The sequence below is a fragment of the Scaptodrosophila lebanonensis genome, unplaced genomic scaffold (assembly GCF_003285725.1).
Source record: "Scaptodrosophila lebanonensis strain 11010-0011.00,11010-0021.00 unplaced genomic scaffold, SlebRS2 tig00000061-arrow-pilon, whole genome shotgun sequence".
Taxonomy (NCBI): domain Eukaryota; kingdom Metazoa; phylum Arthropoda; class Insecta; order Diptera; family Drosophilidae; genus Scaptodrosophila; species Scaptodrosophila lebanonensis.
Window position 1 is genome coordinate 1,706,040 of NW_022060554.1, and position 19,700 is coordinate 1,725,739.

The 19,700-nt window shown below is 39.0% G+C and overlaps 1 protein-coding gene across 2 annotated transcripts in view; it reads right to left on the bottom strand.

Moving 5' to 3' along the window:
• The window catches only part of LOC115624724 (alpha-soluble NSF attachment protein), a 74,202-nt gene that overhangs the window by 24,864 nt on the left and 29,638 nt on the right, over positions 1-19,700 (bottom strand). For both annotated transcript variants that reach the window (XM_030519547.1, XM_030519546.1), the window contains one exon: positions 17,321-17,636. In XM_030519547.1, the coding sequence (XP_030375407.1) occupies positions 17,321-17,636 (316 nt within the window). The remainder of the gene's footprint in view (positions 1-17,320; positions 17,637-19,700) is intronic.

Consider the following 19,700-nt stretch of genomic DNA (forward strand, 5'->3'; position numbering starts at 1 on the left):
AGGAAGAGAAATATGGATCTGCTCATAAGATGCGATGCCAACGCTCATCACACTCAGTGGGGTAGCACTGACACTAACGTACGGGGTGAGATAATTTTTAACTACATCCTATCTACTAACATACTGCTTTGTAATGTTGGCTCACATCCAAGTTTTGTGATAAGGAATCGAAGCCAGGTTCTTGATCTCACTCTAGCGTCAGACCGACTCTATAACCGCATTTCCGAGTGGAGAGTTCTTCTAGAACACTCCTTCTCGGACCATAGATATATTGAATTCGAAGTATCTCTAAAGAGCGAGAGGCCAATCGCAAAAATAAATACGTGACGCACAAATTTTTCCTCGTATTCGAAACATATTAGCAGAATACTACCAGACCACCCTCCACAGGGCCCAGATTTAGTCGAGTTCACATCACTAATTAACAGGTTCACTGCAGCATGCGTAACCGCGCTGCAGAAATCATGTCCCATTGGGAAACCAAGGGGCAAACTTAAGCCTATCTGGTAGACTCCACAAGTCAGTGAGTTACGGAAAAAACCCATGAAACTCTTCAACGCAGTCAGATCCCAAGGGAGAGAACCAAAACCACCAGGAAAATTCTCTCAAAAACTCCCTCAACGTTGGGATACTTTCAGAAGCCAGACAAGACTTGGACGACCTCAAGTGAGGAGTCACTTCTGCTTCTAGGTACCCATTTTCCCAGCTCCACAAGCAAAAGATTGACCAGAAATGCGCCAAGCGATGGTCCACCTCACACGCTGCTTGATCTATTATCCGAGAATAATATCAGGTGGGCAAGAGAGCTGAGAGAGAGAGCAAAAGATTGACCAGAAATGCGCCAAGCGATGGTCCACCTCACACGCTGATTGATCTATTATCCGAGAATAATATCAGGTGGGCAAGAGAGCTCAGAGAGAGAGAGAGAGAAAGTGAAAGACGTGTTTTCTTGAGCTCTGTGTTTTTTATTATTTTTGCCTTTTAAAGCAGCTTTTAATTTATTTTTACTTTGTGAAGTTAATGTCTATTTGGCCCGTATTGTGCTCAGTTTAGTGGTTGTGCATTTAACAGGTATTTATTTTATAATTTTATAGTTTCGGCGTCGGTGCACTGCGTTTTGTTTTTGCAATTATTTTGCATTTTGCTTTTAAGCAGCGCCCTTTGCGTGCAAAAGGTTTGTGTGCACTTTGCTCTCACTCAGCATTCTTGTTGTTATTTGTGTTTGCTGTTTGTCGCAGTACCTAAAAGCTCATCTTAGTGCCGATACGTTATTTAGGTCATTCATCCTTATATTTATTCTGCCCACAATGTTTTGCTGCAACAAGTCTTGCACAGTTAAAGATGCAATTGATTCTGATTAACTTCGGTTTGTTAACTGTTGGTTGTGCGAGAATTTTATGCATATTAAATGTGCAGGATTAAGTGGTCATGACCTCGACAAAGTTTACTCACCTAAAAAAGGCTGTGGTGGTTTGAGGTAATCATGCCCTGTATGCATTGACATCCAATTTAATTTCTCGCGTATGTATAATAACGTGCGAAATAAATTTTTAAAATTGCAAAAGTTAACTAAGTAACTTTCAACTGAGTTCGACTCTGGAGAACAGTTGCTTAGTCAATATAAGTTTGTGTCTTCCCCCAAACGTAGGTTAGAGCCTCAATTTCTAGAGGTACCGCCTTGCTCGGCGCCGTCAACCTCATTACGCCCAAGTTCTCCAGTAGATCTTGATCTATCGCCAGCAATCTCGTTGTCTGCTTCCCCTGGAAATTTGTTTGAAATCTCCCCTGTGCCTTCTCCTACTCAGGTCACCTTAGCCCAGTTGATAGAACCTCCTGCAGTAAGCAAGACAGTAGTGGCCTCGAAAGCTCCTAAGAAAGCTTCCTCTATAACATTTTCTGCAATTTCCCCCGCAGTCTCATCACGAGCTGCAGATTGTGCGTCAGTTGCTGCTCTGCCTCAGCCGGCTCTTACTGTTATAGCTCCCAGAAGACAAGTTTTTGTATCAAGATTATCTTCCGATACAACTTGTGAATCTATAGCAGCCTATATTGCCAGTAAATTGACGTCTAGTGCATCTATTTCGAAGTTCAGTTTTGCTGAGCCCCGTGAAATAGCCTCGTTTAAAATAAGTGTTCCGCCTGAGGCTTTTACAATTATTTGTGACCCAAAATTTTGGCCTCCACATATGATTGTCCATAAGTTTAGGCAGAAAAAACGAGTTTCGTCACTGCCTGTTGATTTACAGTCTAGTACTCTTTCTTCGAAACCAACGTCAAGTATGGCTTCAAAAAACTAGACTCGCAACCTTTTTCGCTTAATATTCTGTATCAGAATGTTAGGGGTCTTTTGTCCAAGCTCGGGAATTTATTTCTTAGCAGTTTTTCTTTTGATTCTAATATTATTGCGTTTTCAGAAACGTGGTTAAATCCTATGATTTCTGATAATGAAATTTTATCAGATGACTTTTGCATCTTTCGTCATGATCGTCCGAGTCGTCGAGGCGAAGGGGTACTGATTGCAGTCAAATCCAACCTTCGGTCGGAAATCATTGATGGTGATGTGCCAAAAGATGTTGAATTTGTTACTGTTAAAGTAACTTTTCCTTTTCTACTTTTGCTCTTATATACCTCTCTCTTCCGATATTCAGGTTTATATGCAACAATTAACTTGTATTAAAGCAATTTCCACTCATCTCCGTGACAGAGATGCGTTTGTTGTGCTAGGTGATTTTAATTTGCCTAACATAGAATAGTAATTTTTCAATGAGTCCAATTATTTGGTGCCCTCAGCAGAGCATGAATTTTTGGATTGCCTGTTGAACCTTTCTTTGTTTCAAATTAATTCTATACCTAATCACCTCAGCAAAATGCTTGATCTCATCTATGTCACTGACCCTAGTAGCGCAGTAGGCTCTAGGTCTTTACCTCTGTCAGTGCCTGAAGATACTTACCACCCTATTTTAGAAATCATCATTTCAAATCACACCTTTATTCCTACACTTAATTCTAACAAAACACGACGTTGCTTTCGCCTAGGAAATTTTTCTTTGCTTAACGAACTTATTTTAGCAACTAATTGGTCCTTTTAGTGCGGTTGATATGAACATAGCCGTCAAGTTTTTCTATGACACTATTAATGATCTTTTTGATGTCTGTATCCCAAATAGTGTCATATCGTCTTCGTCATCAAAACGTCCTTGGTTTTAACCAAGACTTTCAAACTTAAAAAATGTTAAATCTAGATGTTTTAAAAAGTATAATCAGTCGGACCTATCTCTTGACTTCCATAAATACTCTATAGTGAAATCGAATTTTGTTCTTCTTAATTCACGATGTTATAATAATTACCTTGCCCGATGCTTGCATACAATTTGCACAGGACCCTAAACAATTCTATAAGTTCGTTCATTCTAAACGTAAAACTGCTTCTCTACCTTCATCATTTTTCCTTGGTGACAAAAAAGCCAGCATCAATTCTGAAGCTGCTGCCTTGTTTGCCAACTTCTTCCAGTCAACTTATTCCTCTGTCTCTATTAGTAGTTCCTCCTATCCTTATAGCATTGCATCTTCCCACACTATTTACGCTCCCATAATTACTGATAGCTGTCTACTATCTGCTATCAAATCATTTAAATCTTCATATTGACAAAATTCCTAGTTTTGTTCTCAAGGAGTGTTCTAGTTCCCTATTACAGCCATTACTTAAAATCTTTAATCTGTCACTTGGTTCCTCGATCTTACCAACTATTTGGAGAGAATCTTTTATTATTCCTCTTCATAAAAAAGATGGTAGTTCAAACTACAGAGGAATTGCAAAGTTGTCTGCCATACCGAAATTATTTGAAAAAATAGTTTGCAGCACTTTGCAGCACCTCTGTAAATCTGTCATATCTCCGGCTCAACATGGTTTCATAAAGAGACGGTCTACTACGACCAATTTGCTGGAATTTACTTCTTTGGTAAATGAAGCATTTACTTCAAAAATGCAGACTGATGTCGTTTACACTGACTTCAGTAAAGCATTTGACTCTGTGAACCATGATCTTCTGCTCTTTAACCTAAGTCGCATAGGATTTCCCTCCGCTTTTTTGTGTTGGATTTCGTCTTATCTAAAAGACAGATCCCAGCGGATCTTGCTTAGGTCGCACATTTCTAAGCCTGTGTTTGCATCATCAGGTGCGCCTCAAGGTAGCCATCTTGCCCCCTTACTTTTTACATTATTTATTAATGGCCTTCTCGCTACCTTGTCACACTCTCATATTCTTATGTATGCTGATGATGTGAAACTTATTCTGACTTACAAAGACCCTTCTCATTTTCATCGCCTGCAGGATGATCTGAACTGCATGCAATCTTGGTGCTTAGCTAACCACTTGCACCTCAATTGCTCTAAATGTAAGTTCATGACATTTCACCGAACCTTGCCTTATTTTGGGACGTATACGATTGACAATGTGCCATTGCAACGTATATCGACTGTTGAAGACCTTGGGGTTCTTTTTGATTCCAAATTGAACTTCAACCTTCACATATCTAGTATTGTTAATAAGGCTAAGGGATTACTTGGATTCATTAAACGTCGGTCCAAGGAATTCAATGACCCATATACCACTAAGCTTCTTTACACTGCACTAGTACGCCCTGTGCTTGAATACTGCTCATGCGTTTGGTGTCCGCAGTATAGAAAGCAACAGGAACGTATTGAGTCTGTTCAGAAGCAATTCCTTCTTTTTGCTCTACGTGGTTTAAGCTGGGATCCCAATCTCCGCTTGCCATCGTACTCTAGCAGGCTGATGCTTATAAACCTTCCTTCCTTAGTACATCGTAGGACGGTTCTTGGAGTAGTTTTTCTCCACAAGTTGGTTATTGGTGAGGTTGACTCCTATGCCCTCTTAGGTCGCCTTAATTTTTCAGTTCCTTGTAGACCAACAAGGAATTATTTGCCGTTTATATTGGCCAGATGCACAACCGATTACGCTTTGCACAATCGTTTTCGGGTCATGTGCAGACATTATAACGATCTTTCACATTTACTTTCGACAGGGCTCTCTCTCTGTTCTATTAAATCTATACTTTATAATTATCTGCGGGGAAATCTCTGACCACTTACTGTTGTGAGTTGGGGCATAGCTTGCCGGACTGGCATTTAAAATTTCCCCCACCGGGTTGGAGATTTCCCTCTTTTTCTTTTTCTTTTTGTCTCTCTTTCTACCTTTCTCTTTTTCTGTTTCTCTGTCTCTCTTTCCTTCTTTCTTTTTCTCTTTCTCGTTCTACTTCGTACTTTTTCTAATTAGTTGTTAAATAGAATTAATTTTTCACCTTTATCTACTTTTTGCATAGTTTTTTAGGTCTTTAATGTCTCTGACCGCATATGGCTGTGAATCGGGGCACAGCTGGCCAACTGGCAAATAAAATTCCCTCAACGTGTCGGAGGCATTAATAGACGTTATTGTACAGCTTTGTGTTAGGCTTTCTTATCTTTTAAGTTTAGTTTAAATTGTTATATTAAGTTATATTATATAATCGACAGAACTATTGTTGATATTCTAAATAAATAAAATAAAATGCAAGATCCCGCTCTCATAACTTTAAAGCTCCCAATATACCTACTGTAAGGGAAGATCTACAGAAACGGCACTCCACGCCGTTACTTCGTGTATTGAAAAGGCCCTCAATACCAAAATTTACACCCTTACCGCCTTCTTAGACATAGAAGACCATCTCCTTCTCGGGTAAATTCCCTAAAATGACAAAGGTACACTGTCAACTTGGGCGATGTCAAGTATACTAAGTGTGAATCCCAGCAAAACAGAGCTGGTGCTAAGTGCATTACTAAATGGGGTACCACTATCCTTCAGGAGCTCAGCCAAATATCTAGGTTTGATACTGGATGGTAAGCTAGACTGGAATCTGCACGTCGAAGACAGAGTGAGAAAAGCCATAGTCGCATTCTATCGATGCACTAGATGCGATTCTGGGAATATTCGCAATACATCTTATGGGGAAAATTAACGCCAGTTGGCGGCTCTTCACATGAAGGCAACCAACTAGTGGTCAGAAGAATATTTTGGTCATCCCAAAATAATGAGAGAAAATGATACTACCCCCTCAGTCACTGACTATCCCCAAGGAGTATCTCCTCACTCCCTTTCATACTAAACATTTCCTTTGAGGAAGAATGGAATTCTGACCCTTCAGGCCCCATCAACTCAATCAAAATCTATACAGACGGTTCTATGCTAGATAACCGTGTAGGCGGGGGCGTCTTTCGCGAAGAACTTGGCATCAAAAAAGCCTTTAGGCTCCCGGATCACTGCAGTTTGTTCCAGGCAGAAATTATAGCTATTCAAGAAGCTCTCCTTATACTGCCAAGCCCAGCCATAGACATCAGAGAAATCTGTGTATACTCGGATAGCCACGCGGCAATAAAATCCTTAAATGCCATTACATCGAACTCGATGTCAGTGCAAAACTGTCGCAAATCTCTTGCCGAGATGACAGCACAGTTTTTAGTTAACCTTATTTGGGTCCCAGGCCATATGTATATCTAGGGGAATTGCATAGCCGACGAGCTGGCAAGTCACGGTACCACCGCTTCCCTCCTTCCAGACAAGAAGAGCGACGGTATACCATTGGCCAGCTGCAAGCTGTAAGTTTGGAACCACTTCGATTCTGTTGCAAATCAAATGTGGACCAATGATACAGACTCCTATAAAATCACACGTCAGACGTGGCCCAATCGCAACAAGAAACGATCTTCAGACCTTTGCAAACAGAGCAAAAGCCAATGCTTAGCCGTAATCTGAGTCGTCACAGGGCACTGGCTGGTTGGCACCCATGTCGCCAGATTAGGACTTTTCCACAACGACTTCTGTAGAAGCGGACAAAACTGTAACCCACCTCTCCTGCGACTGACCAGCATTGTCAAGGACAACGCTTTCTAAGAGCTAGCCTCCTCCCAAATCTGCCGATAGATATTTCCAATTTCATCCAGGCATTTGGATGGATATAATACTTGCGCAGACATGCAGCCAACCACGGACATTTGGGAAGTGGTCAAGGTTTACACTCTGGCTGCCGCGCCTACCTACCTACCTCAACACATTCGACTGGGTGAACCGATTTTTATGATTCTTTTATTTGAAAGCTAGTGCTAGTGACAATGACATCCATGACAAAACCACATAAGTCGTAAATTTGCATTAAGTATATGCAAGACAAATGGACGAATAACTCAATATCACGCCAACCGATTACGATGATTCTGCTTTTATTGGAAAAGATGTACTTCAATGGTACTTTGAGGAGACTTTGATTAGGTTCCGCAAAAGAGAACGTCCCCATTCGACTGTATTTTGATTGATTTTGTTGTCCCATTTCAATTTAGTCCAGTTCTGACAATGGCATCCATGAAAAAGTCATATAATTCTTTAATCATACAAAATGTTCATGGCTTTCGGATATAATATGAAAAAACCCGGCAGATGAGTGTCAAATTTAAATGAGATATCATGTGAAATAGAATTTCAATTTTAGTATAGTAGTATATGTAATTTGTGGGGTCACTCCAGCGTGCTCAGAGTTCAAAAGTGAGAAGAACAAGCTGCAAAAGAATCACAGCTCAACAAATCAAAACAGAAGATATTCGCAGACGAGAATCTTAACCCTTCGTTTGGCACAATCTCCGATTTAAATGATTTTTGGTTTATTTAATAGAAAAGTGAAAATAAACAAGAGAGAACTCTAGAACAAGCCCGACAGTGAAATACCCTGTACCAGGACAAACTTCCGTCACTGAGTTATATGCGCCCATAGCAGAAGCAAAAAGAGGAAGAAGCAGAGCGAACTTGTTGCCGCAAATTGGCGGGGTTGTACTGGAGAGAATTTGTTTTGCTAATAACTTTTCTTAGAATTTTAAAGTAGATAACTGTACATAGATTGCGTGTGCAAAGTTTGGTTTCTGTAGCTTTTGAAATGTGGACAGTATTGACGAAATTCTGTAGCGGGGGAAGGGGGAGAAAATTCCAAAAAATAAAATAAACTCTTCCTTTCTCGTACCTAGGACAATCTGGATACCAACTTTGCTTATTCTAGCTTTTATAGTTTCTGAGATTCTTGCGTTCATACAGACGGACATGGCTATATCGACTCAGCTTGTCATAGTGATCAAGAATATATGTACTTTGTGGGGTCTTTCACGCCTCCATCTGTGTGTTCCATGTACACTCGCACAAAACTAACATACCCTTTTACCCTTTGAGTACAGGGTATAAAAATACACTATCTTTTATTTTTTTGATTTACTGTGTTTTAGAATATATATTAAATATTTAGAGTATGTTGCATTTCTGCAACAAATACGCTTGGGGCGATAATTTTATTGTAGTCTTTATAAAGTAGAGGTCTTTGTAAAATAATCTATATATAAAAAACAGTTTGTCCTGACTGACTGACTGATTGGCAATCAACGCACAGCCCAAACGGTAAGAGCTAGGAAGCCGAAATTTAGACTCAAGTATCCTTTCATAGTGTAGGTGCCCACTAAGAAGGGATTTTGGAAAATTCGAGCTCCAAGTGTTGGAAAACGGACTCCAACGTTTGTATGAAAAATCTACAATTTTCATCCGATTTACTTTAAACTTACCAAACGGTAAGATCTAGGAAGCTGAAATTTGGACATAAGATGTCTTTTATGGTGTAGGTGAGCACTAAGAAGCGATTTTGGAAAATTCGAACGTCAGAGGGGGAAACGGGCTCCAAAGATTGTATGAAAAATCTACAATTTTCATTTATATTCTATAAAAATCTATATCTATAAAAGAATTCAAAAAACACTGCACTACTTGGTTTTTCACCATTTTTCCTGGGACATGAAAAAGGGGGGTTTTCCCGTAGAAAAAATGAAACAACAATCAACACCCCACAGCCCTGGTAAGAGCTAGGAACCTGAAATTTGAGCTCAAGTATCCCATCATAGTGTAGGTGAGCACTAAGTGATATTTGTAAATAAGAAGTGGGGGAAAATTAGCGCCAAAGTTTGTTAGAAAACTCCGCATTTTTCTCCCAATCAACTTAAAATTTGCATTTTAAAATCTATAAAAGAATGCAAAAAACTGCACACTCGGTTTTTTGAAATTGGTCTTGGACCTTGAATTAGTGCGGTTTTAGTATTTATTCACTTTTTCAAATGATAATTTTGTGTTATAAATTTTGTCTGATCGATTTCAAATTTAGGTAATGTAGTATACGTAACTAAATCTACAACTTTGCATTCAAGGATTTTCAAATTATAGAAATACTGTTCTCGCTTTACAAATGCAGACAGAACAAACAACATAAAATTCATATCACACAGTTGGGGACAACTTAGCACACATACACACACACAAGCAGCTGTTCGTGTAGTTGCGAGAAAACGATTGAAATAGCCAAAGCAAAATGTGAGACACTAATATGTGAACGTGTGTACACATGTTGTAGATACTTTTACACTTGAAATGAATACGCGTCAGTTCTTTGATTTGTACTACTCGTGCTGTCGCACGATCTGTCCTTTTATTCAAACCTCACGCTGTGTTGTAGAGCAGCAGCGTGTGGAACTTGATTTCTATTGGACAATATCTATAATAAGGATGGTCCGCATGCTGCGTTTGTAGGGCGCCGCATGAGGACGTCTAATTCTATTGGTTAGCCTATCTTAACTAACACAGTGTTGTATGCAGCTTTGTAAACCTTAATCTATAAGTGTAATTCTAAACGATGCAGATGCGCGATCCTTGTCACTTAACACTTGAACCGTAATGTGTGTGCAGGCGTGGGATCGCGTTTACATAACGCAGGCAGCAATGTAACGTCCGTTGGTCTTTAAGGCAGTCGTGGGACACTTGAGCTAGTCCTTTAACGATGCCGTATGTTCATGCCTGAACATTCTCCGGGGGCCAGAAAAAGTTACAGCTAACAATTGCCTATGTTGCATACATCTTAATCTAGCATAAATTGTTATGATTATAATTACTGTTATTACTAAAATTAATGATAGATGGCCCATCATTTATCATCGTCACCAGCAGCTACTTTGTTGAGCATATCGTGCAGGATGTCTTCTGGCTTCGCTTCAGACGCCGATTTCCACTCGGCAATGACATTATGGGCTTCGTCCACATCGTCGTAGTCGGCATCATACTTGTCTTCCAACAACCCCGCTGGATCAGCTGTATGATTGGTTGGGAAGTCAAATTCGACATGGGTAGATTGGCTTCAGCACGCCCTCGTTTCCAAATTGGTCCTAGAAGGTCAAAGGCAGGTTTCACACGACCCCTCTTTGTTTTAATTTGACTCTTTTTCAATCTGATGGGTGTGAGCTGCTGGTCCAATATGATTGCTCTCCTCTAAGGCTTTCGCTTCTCTTTCTCCAGTCTGCCGTCCTTATGCTCCACATTTACCAAATCGCTCTGCTGGCGATCCTTAATGTTTCCAGCGACCATGTTGTGCAGTGCATCAGTCTTTACCTGCTCTGTGTTGTTGTCAATGAAATTCTGAACAACCTCATTGGATTTCGGGATGAATTTGCATAAGTCTTTTAGTTTGATCTCGTTGTTAGCGGTTTTGCTAGATGCGATTGAGACGTTTCGAGTAACTTCCGCTTTTGAGAATTTCGCCATTTTGGCTGCATATATATTTTTGAATCAGTGGATTCATTTTCCCGCTCCAAAAAGTGTTCCAATTCATGCTGATGTACTGTTGTTGCGGCAGTGATTACTTTACTGCGCGGCTTTACAGTTATATTTCCAGACATTATCCAACCGAACTTTGTCTTTTGACCTAATATTCCTTTGACGGTTTTCACATTAGCCATCATTATAAATGGATATAGGTCTGCTCTGATAATAATATCAATTTTACTTGGCTTGTTGAAGTGTATGTCCATATTAAAACCTTTTTCTGGTAGCACTCTCTGTAACTTTGGCATTACCAATGCCTTAGTTCGAGTCTCGAATTTGCTTTCAAATCTGGGTTTTATCTTTAACTGAACGGTGTTTCTCGATATTTCCGTGCCATCTGTACAAATTCCTTCTTTTTTGCGATCCTCCATCCATAAGAGCTCTAAGCAGTTCATAGTCTCCTCTTGCATTTTTTACTTTGATTAGAGCTGTGGCCAAAAGTGTGTCTTGACCATTTGTTTTGGTCATGTAGTTTACACATTCCTTCTTCGCTTCTTCATGCAACAAGGTGTTGTGACCATTATTACAGAATTGACATTTCCATTCTTTCTCACAGTTCCTCATATCGTGGTTGCCCAAGCAGCGAAAACATAAATGCTGGTTTGATGTAAGCTTCCTCCTTTTGTTAACTGTTCAAGCCCTTGGAAAACTTGCGTACGCCCTTGGCGTACTACATATACACGGTTTTCTATGTACGGTTAAAACAGTAAAGAGAAACAAAACAAAACCCATGGATGCATATGTACATATGTATGTACATTGGCACGCTCTTATTCTTTCGTTCACATATTTTGATCGTTTACGCCTTTTTATTGCACAGCAAAAAACAAGAAAGGCATGCTAAAGTCGAGCAGGCTCAACTCTTAAATACCATGTACCCCCACAAAAAAAAATTAAATTATATTAATTAATTAACGTAATTAAATTAATTTAATTAATTAACTTAATTAAATATAACATATTCCATACATGCATACATACATTTACATCAGAATCGTGTCTATGCGTGTTGGTGTACTTGTACATACTTGTATGTGTGTATGTGTGCATTGGCCTGGTTATATGGCTATAACTTTCTTTCTAACTACCCTATCATAATGAAACTTGGTATACGGATATATAATCATGTGGATGTGTCTACCAAATTGTAGTTCAAAATTCCAAGAATTACGGGAGTTACATAAAATCGTAAATAGGGGAGGAGTGGGGGGGGGGGGGGGTGCATCGGGAAAAATGAATAAACTCGTCCTTTCTCGGGCTCAGGATAATCTGTATACCAAGTTTGGTTATTTTAGCTCTTATACTTTCTGAGATCCTTGCGTTCATACAGACGGACATGGCTATATCGACTCGGCTTGTCATGCTGATCAAGAATATATATACTTTGTGGGGTCTGCCACGCCTCCTTCTGTGAGTTACATGTACACTCGCACAAAACTAATATACCCTTGTACCCTTTGGGTACAGGATATAATTACAGTTACCGTCGCTAGGCAACGATTGAATAAGCTATAGTAAAGCAGAAACCGAATAACGGAGTTACGCATATTCTGCTTCGCATTGCGCATCATAATTTTTGATCGGTTCATACTAATCCTAATTTTTGTGCTCCAATATTGGCAAACCTTTGAAAGACGTCCATAAATAGGCGAAAGACTACATAAATAACATCATGACAATAAATTGACGAATTTCCAAAGGTGTGTGACGTTAACATCTGACTAAGGATCTTTTTGATTGCATAACGATTAGTTTCGTACTTATTTTTATCACAAAGATAATTACAAAAAAAAAACAAGTAAAAAAGCTAAAGTCGGGTGTCCCAACTTTGAAATACTCTGTACATATGTTTACAATAATTATAGAAAATAAAAAAAATTAAGAAAATAAAAAAAAAAATTTGATCGATTTTACCTCTCTCGGTATTCGAACTCACGTAAAGGGTGTATAATTGCACATTTACATAGCAATTGCGTCTGTGTGAGTGTATGTATGCCTATGCGCATCTATTCGTGTCTGTGTAAACATATGTGCAGTCAACCAAAGCACCAGCATCAACAACAGCCGCGGGCAGCGCTTGAGCAGCGCTGCAGCAGCAAATATATTTATGGCTATAACTTCTTGTTAAATCGGTCTATCATAATGAAATTTGGCATACGGACACATAATAACTAACTGGGGGTATTTCCAAAATTTTAGTTCGAAATTCCAAGAATTACGGGAGTTACGATTTGCTGGGTAGAGGGGGGAGGGAGGGGAATTCCAAAATATACATTTTCTGCGTATTCACATAAGGCATCTGGGACTAAAATTTGGTATTCCTAGGTCTTATAGTCTCCGAGATATAGGCGATTATACGAATGGAAAATCGGGAAAACCCCCATAGGGGGGAAGTGGGGGGGAAAATCAAAAAAATAAAACAAACTCGTATAGAATACACACATAACGCATCTTCGTGCAAAATTTGGTGTCTCTATCTCTTATAGCATATAAGCATTTTCGCAGTCAACCAAACAGCAACATCAACAACAGCCGCGGGCAGCGCTTGAGCAGCGCTGCAGCAGCGCTGCATCAGCAAATATATTTATGGCTATAACTTCTTGTTAAATCGGTCTATCATAATGAAATTTGGCATACGGACACATAATAACTAACTGGGGGTATTTCCAAAATTTTAGTTCGAAATTCCAAGAATTACGGAGTTACGATTTGCGGGGTAGAGGGGGGAGGGAGGGGAATTCCAAAATATACATTTTCTGCGTATTCACATAAGGCATCTGGGACTAAAATTTGGTATTCCTAGGTCTTATAGTCTCCGAGATATAGGCGATTATACGAATGGAAAATCGGGAAAACCCCCATAGGGGGGAAGTGGGGGGGAAAATCAAAAAAATAAAACAAACTCGTATAGAATACACACATAACGCATCTTTGTGGAAAATTTGGTGTCTCTATCTCTTATAGTCTCTGAGATCCAGGTGTTCATACGGACGGACAGACGGACAGACAGACAGACAGGGCTAGATCGACTCGTCTCGTCATGCTGATCAAGAATATATATACTTTGTGGGGTCTGCCACGCCTCCTTCTGCCTGTTACATTTTTCAGCTCCCGCAAACCTAATATACTCTTGTACATTTCATGTACAGAGTATAAAAAAAGCAAGGCTGCGGTGGATTCATTATTTCGGCAGGTAAGGCGGTATATATCAGGAGTTGAAGTTGTTTTTCATTCAAATTTAAATTACTTTGCCTTCTTAATAGATTACCTTCCTCATCGCCCTTAATGGAGCTCTATCAGAGTCCACATCCGTGATACCTATCACAGGAGTACCACTACCATTCACGTCTAACTCATTTTGACGTTCAACTTTATTCAACTTTGTTATCCTCTGGCAAGTAATCAAATTCATCAGCAGAAAAATTGAGGTCATACTCGCTTTCTAAACCTTTTCACAGTCGCCGACTAACTTTGTACGGGTACAGACGTCTTCGCTAATAAGCTCGCTTAGTACAAGTACAAGTCTTATCTCTGTTTTTTTCTTCTATTTGCTTTGCTTCGGTTCGGTTCGTTTTTTTTTTTAAACGTGTTCGGATCGAAAAAAAAGAAGAGCCATGGCCTCTAGGCCACCTGAACCGAGTGAAAATCAGTTTTCCTTCTTAAGTGATAGCCCGAAAACAAAAAAGAAAAGACAATTCCAACGTAATCCGCTCGATTTCCTTGAGCTCCCTGAAATAACATCCCAAAACCGTAAATACATCTCTCTCTCTTCGTCTGACAATACGAATCCCATAACAGATTATTCCTGCATTGTGTTAAACAATGCCATCAAACTGATCTCAAAAGAAACGATTTCGATCAGACCACTACGTGATGGATCACTTCTCATTCTAGCAAAAAATAACGATGTGGCAGATAAATTCTTAAAAACAAAACTTCTGCCGGGTATCTGCGAAATTACCTGTAAACTCCACCAAACCCTAAATAGCGTTAAAGGTACAGTTTTTGCCCCATATTTAAACAATATCCCTGACGAAGAAATTATCAATGAACTTAATGTCACATCTATCTACAAATTCACAAAAATGATTGACAGTACCCCAACACCTACTGGAGTAGTCTTACTTACATTTAACTTATACACACTTCCAAATAACATAAACATTTCATGGTACACTGAAAAAGTTCCCAACCCCATGCGCTGCAAAAGCTGTAACCTCTGGGACACACAGCCAAATATTGCAAGAACCCCCCAGTTTGCCAAGACTGTAATTTGCCTCCACATTCCCCAGAAAAATGCACACGCACCCAATGCGCTAATTGTAAAGAAGAACATACCTCATCATCTCCCATGTGCAAAAAATTTCAAGAGCAAAAGGAAATTCTAAAAATAATAACCAGAAACAAATGCACCATAAGAGAAGCCCGTATGTTGTTCAAACAGAAAGCTCAATTACCCTCAACTTCTGGCATTTCTTATTCCACTGTAACTGCAAATACCGAAACATTGCCTCCTATAACCAAAACGGACAAAAATATTAGCGGTGAGTCGGCCCCCAAAACCAAAACATCGCTATCAGTAAACAAAATAGCAGAAAACCTAGAACAAAAAACGACAGCTCAACATCTCAATCTATCTACTCCCCCCATCCCCCGATCCATACCAACTACTTTAAACAGATTATCGCAAGATATCAACTCCACATGCGAACACAAAACAAAGACAAACCTAATAACAAACTACCTAAAAACAAACACCACAAAACATATAACTCCAAAAACTTTTTTTGACCTAAGCAAACAAATATCTCAAGCCCAAGCGACTCAGGCGATGCAATGGAAGTGGCTGATTCTTAATCAGTTGCTCCGCTTGCATTCCCTCGTAAAAATATAATTTCTTTTATCTATTTATTTATGTTTTCTAATGACAATTAAAATTGTTCAATGGAACATGAATGGGTACATAAATAATTATCACAAATTATATATTCTCATAAAAAACAGCAATCCAGATATCATTGAACTTGGATCTGCTCTAATAAAAACAAAAGGAAAAACGCCTGGATTTGATAAAATATCATACCCCATGTTAAAAAATCTCCCGATAGAAACAAAACAAAAATTTACAACCTAATACTAGATAATGGCGTCTGTCCCCATGCTTGGTTATCTGCGACTATTGTTCCGCTCCCCAAGCCCAATAAGGCAGCACACGAGATCTCTAGTTTCAGACCGATCTCTTTACTCTCCTGCGTCAGCAAACTATTTGAGAAAATCATCGCCCAACGGCTTGTTTGGTTTGTGAACAGAAACAATTTGATTTCTAATAATCAGGTCGCTTTTAAACGTAAACAAAGCACAATTGACGCACTTCTTCAAATTCAACACTTCGTCTCAGACGCTCTTTCTTCCAGAAATCACGTCTCAATTTTAGCGACAGATTTTGAAAAAGCTTTTGATCGCGTGGGGATACACGCCGTTCTTTATCAACTTGGGCTTTGGGGAGTCGGTCCTAGGGCCTTTAACGCAGTAAAGGCCTTTATGACTCGGCGTACTTTTCGAGTCCGAGTTAACGGGACCTACTCCAGTTTACACCCGCTACATAATGGCATTCATTCATTGCCTTTAAAAAACTTAATAAAATAATCATAGGTCATAAAAACATCAAATTAGCCATTTACGCAGATGATGCTATCATATATACAAAAATCAAAGATACGAAAATTATACATGAATCGTTATACCTTTAGTAATATACGACATTGTAAAATGGGGAGACCTATCGGTTGCCACGCTTGTTACCGAAAAGTACAAGTTTCTGCATATCTGCAGAAAACACAGATGTTCTGCCAAATACAACAACTTAACATATCGCAATACTGTTATCGAGAATGTTACCAAACTTAATGTCTTAGGGATTATATTTGATTCTCAATTTAATTTCAAAGAACACTGCTCACAACTTGCACTAAATTTAGACACCAGACTTAATATCATAAAATTTTTAAGTTCAAAATTTTCACACATACATACTAATACCCTTCTAAATATAACTAGAGCTCTGATCCTCACTAAACTGGAATACGGGTTGCCTATTTTTGGATGGAGTTCGTGTTCTAACCGGAAAAAAATTCAAGCGCCGTACCATAAAGCAATCCGTCGCAGCCTAAATGCCTTTCCAACTTCCCCGGTTAAATGCATCTTAGCTGAAGCCGGTCTACCAACTCTGGAATATGCCGTACACGCGACTACCATGAAGCTACTACCATTTTATCCATTGTTTTACTATGACACTACTCTTAAGACTGTGTTGTAGCTCATATTGTCAAGAAAACACGGCCCGTGCCCAAATTGTGCTAGTTGTCACGCGTGTCGTGACTTGACATTTTTTCACTACTTTGCAGTAGGTAGGATTTATAATAATTTACGCTACCAAATTGGGTAGGTAAACTGTCTTTCACCATATTTGATTTTTTGTTGTGATTTGTAAACAAATTCATACATTTAAATATTTAAATTTCACATATTGGAGCATACAACTTTTTTTTGTTTTTATGTAAATAGCAAATTATAAAATGCATATGTTTAATTATACTTACCAACGTATTGTGGTCGCTCTCATACATTTCAGCGATGCTTTGATGGTGTTTTGCTGCCATTGTAAATCGTCCCATGTCTGTATATATGTCAATGGATTTCATCAAGCATGTAACGGCGAACTCAATATCAACCTTTTTGTAGCAGTTTGAAGCATCGACGTAACAAAGACCAGCGTCATGTCGGCTTCCAGAGCGTGCATGCAAATTTGCTGCCTCACAAAAACATTCCCCTGCCTTAGTCCAATTCTTCGACATTTTAAACATATTCCCGGCCCGTTGATAGCACTCAATCGCATCTTCAATCTTATTGGAACCACTAGGAAATTAAGAGAAATAGTAGTTTCGAATGAGTTTTCATATTAAAACATGCTTAAATGTTATGTTGAGATATCGCAATGCAAAGATTGATTTGCATACCAAAGAATTCCAGTTTCGCTTATCCTTTTGTGGCTCTATTACAACTACAAGGTGTGTTCCAAAGTAAACAGGACTTTAAAAAAAAAACACAGAACAAATGGGTTTTTCGGCAAAATCAATTTATTTTATTCAAAATAGTCTCCTTCTGCTTCAATACAGCTTTTTACACGATCCAAAACCATGTCGAACGAGTGTTTTAGCTCGTTGGCCGGTATGGCCGCCAGTATGCCGGTGTAAGCCTTTTGAATGGCCTCTACGTCTGCATAACGCTTTCCTTTCATGGGCAAATGCATTTTTCCGAAAAGGTAGAAGTCGCACGGTGCTATATCAGGTGAATACGGCGAGTGGTTAATGGTTAAAATGTGATTTTTGGTCAAATAATCGGTCACAAGCTTCGATCGATGAGAGCAATTTTTGGTCGTCAGTCAATTTGTGCGGAACAAACCGAGCACACACCTTTCGTAAGCCCAAATGTTCGGTCAAAATGCGATAAATCGATGTTTTGGAGATGTTCAATTCCATTTCCATCAATTTCAATGATGATTTCTACTGATTTTTTAAATTCACACACAGTTTCGATGGAATTTTCGGTGATCACGAATTTTGATTGGCCCACATGTTGATCGTCATTTATGTCCTCACGACCACTTTGAAAACGTTGAAACCACTCGTACCCTCTGCTACGGGATAGGCAATCATCGCCATAAACTTGTTCCATCAATTTAAACGTTTCGGTAAAAGTTTTACCAATTTTAAAACAACATTTAATGTTGGCTCTTTGTTCGAAGCTCATTTTCGCACCGATAACACAAACATACTGTCACATAAAACGCAATAACTGCACTTCCAATCGATGAAATGTCATGAAATTGTCACTGGACAATCGAAAAAGATAGCAGATTCTAACGCACCAGTCGACATATAGATAGCGCCAACAGGGGCGCTAGATTCAAAAAGTCCTGTTTACTTTCGAACGCACCTTGTATGTATTTGAATTACCAATTAAGCATTTGAAAATCCAAAACCATCTGTGATTCAATGATAATTGATCGATCTGTGATTTTTTATTTTCACTGTTATAAAATTATACACAAGAAAAATTGAAAAACAAGCAAAAAAGCTAAAGTCTGGTGTCCCGACATTGAAATACTCTGTACATATGTTTAGAATAATTATAGATATTAAAAAAAGTAAGGGAATTAAAAAAAATTTTGTTGATTGATTTTACCTCTCTTGGTATTCGAACTCACGTAAAGGGTGTATAATTGTACATTTACATAGCAATTGTGTCTATGTGAGTCTATGTATGTTTATGCGCGTCTATTCGCGTCTGTGTAAGCATGTTTGCAGTCAACCAAAGCATCAGCATCAACAACAGCTGCGGGCAGCGCTTGAGCAGCAAATATATTTACATGTATTGCTATAACTTCTTGTTAAATCGGTCTATCATTGTGAAATTTGGCATACTGACACATAATCGCTAACTGTGGGTATTTCCCAAATTTGAGTTCGAAATTCCAAAATACACATTTTCTGCGTATTCACATAAGGCATCTTGGACCAAATTTTGTGTCCCTAGGTCTTATAGTCTCCGAGATGTAGGCGATTATACGAATGGAAAATCGGGGGAAAAATAAAAAACAATAACAAACTTGCAAAGCGTACACACATAACGCATCTTTGTGCAAAGTTTGGTGTCTCTACCTCTTATAGTCTCTGAGATCCAGGTGTTCATACGGACAGACAGACAGGGCTAGATCGACTCGTCTCGTCATGCTGATCAAGAATATATATACTTTGTGGGGTCTGCCTGTTACATTTTCAGCTCCCGCAAGCCTACATTTTATATACAGAGTATAACAAGCAGTCGCCTGTATTGTTGATGTAAATAGGCAAGACCATACGAGTAAGTACTTGGACATTTCCATAATGTAGCATTTGAAGTGAAACAAGGAAGGAATGC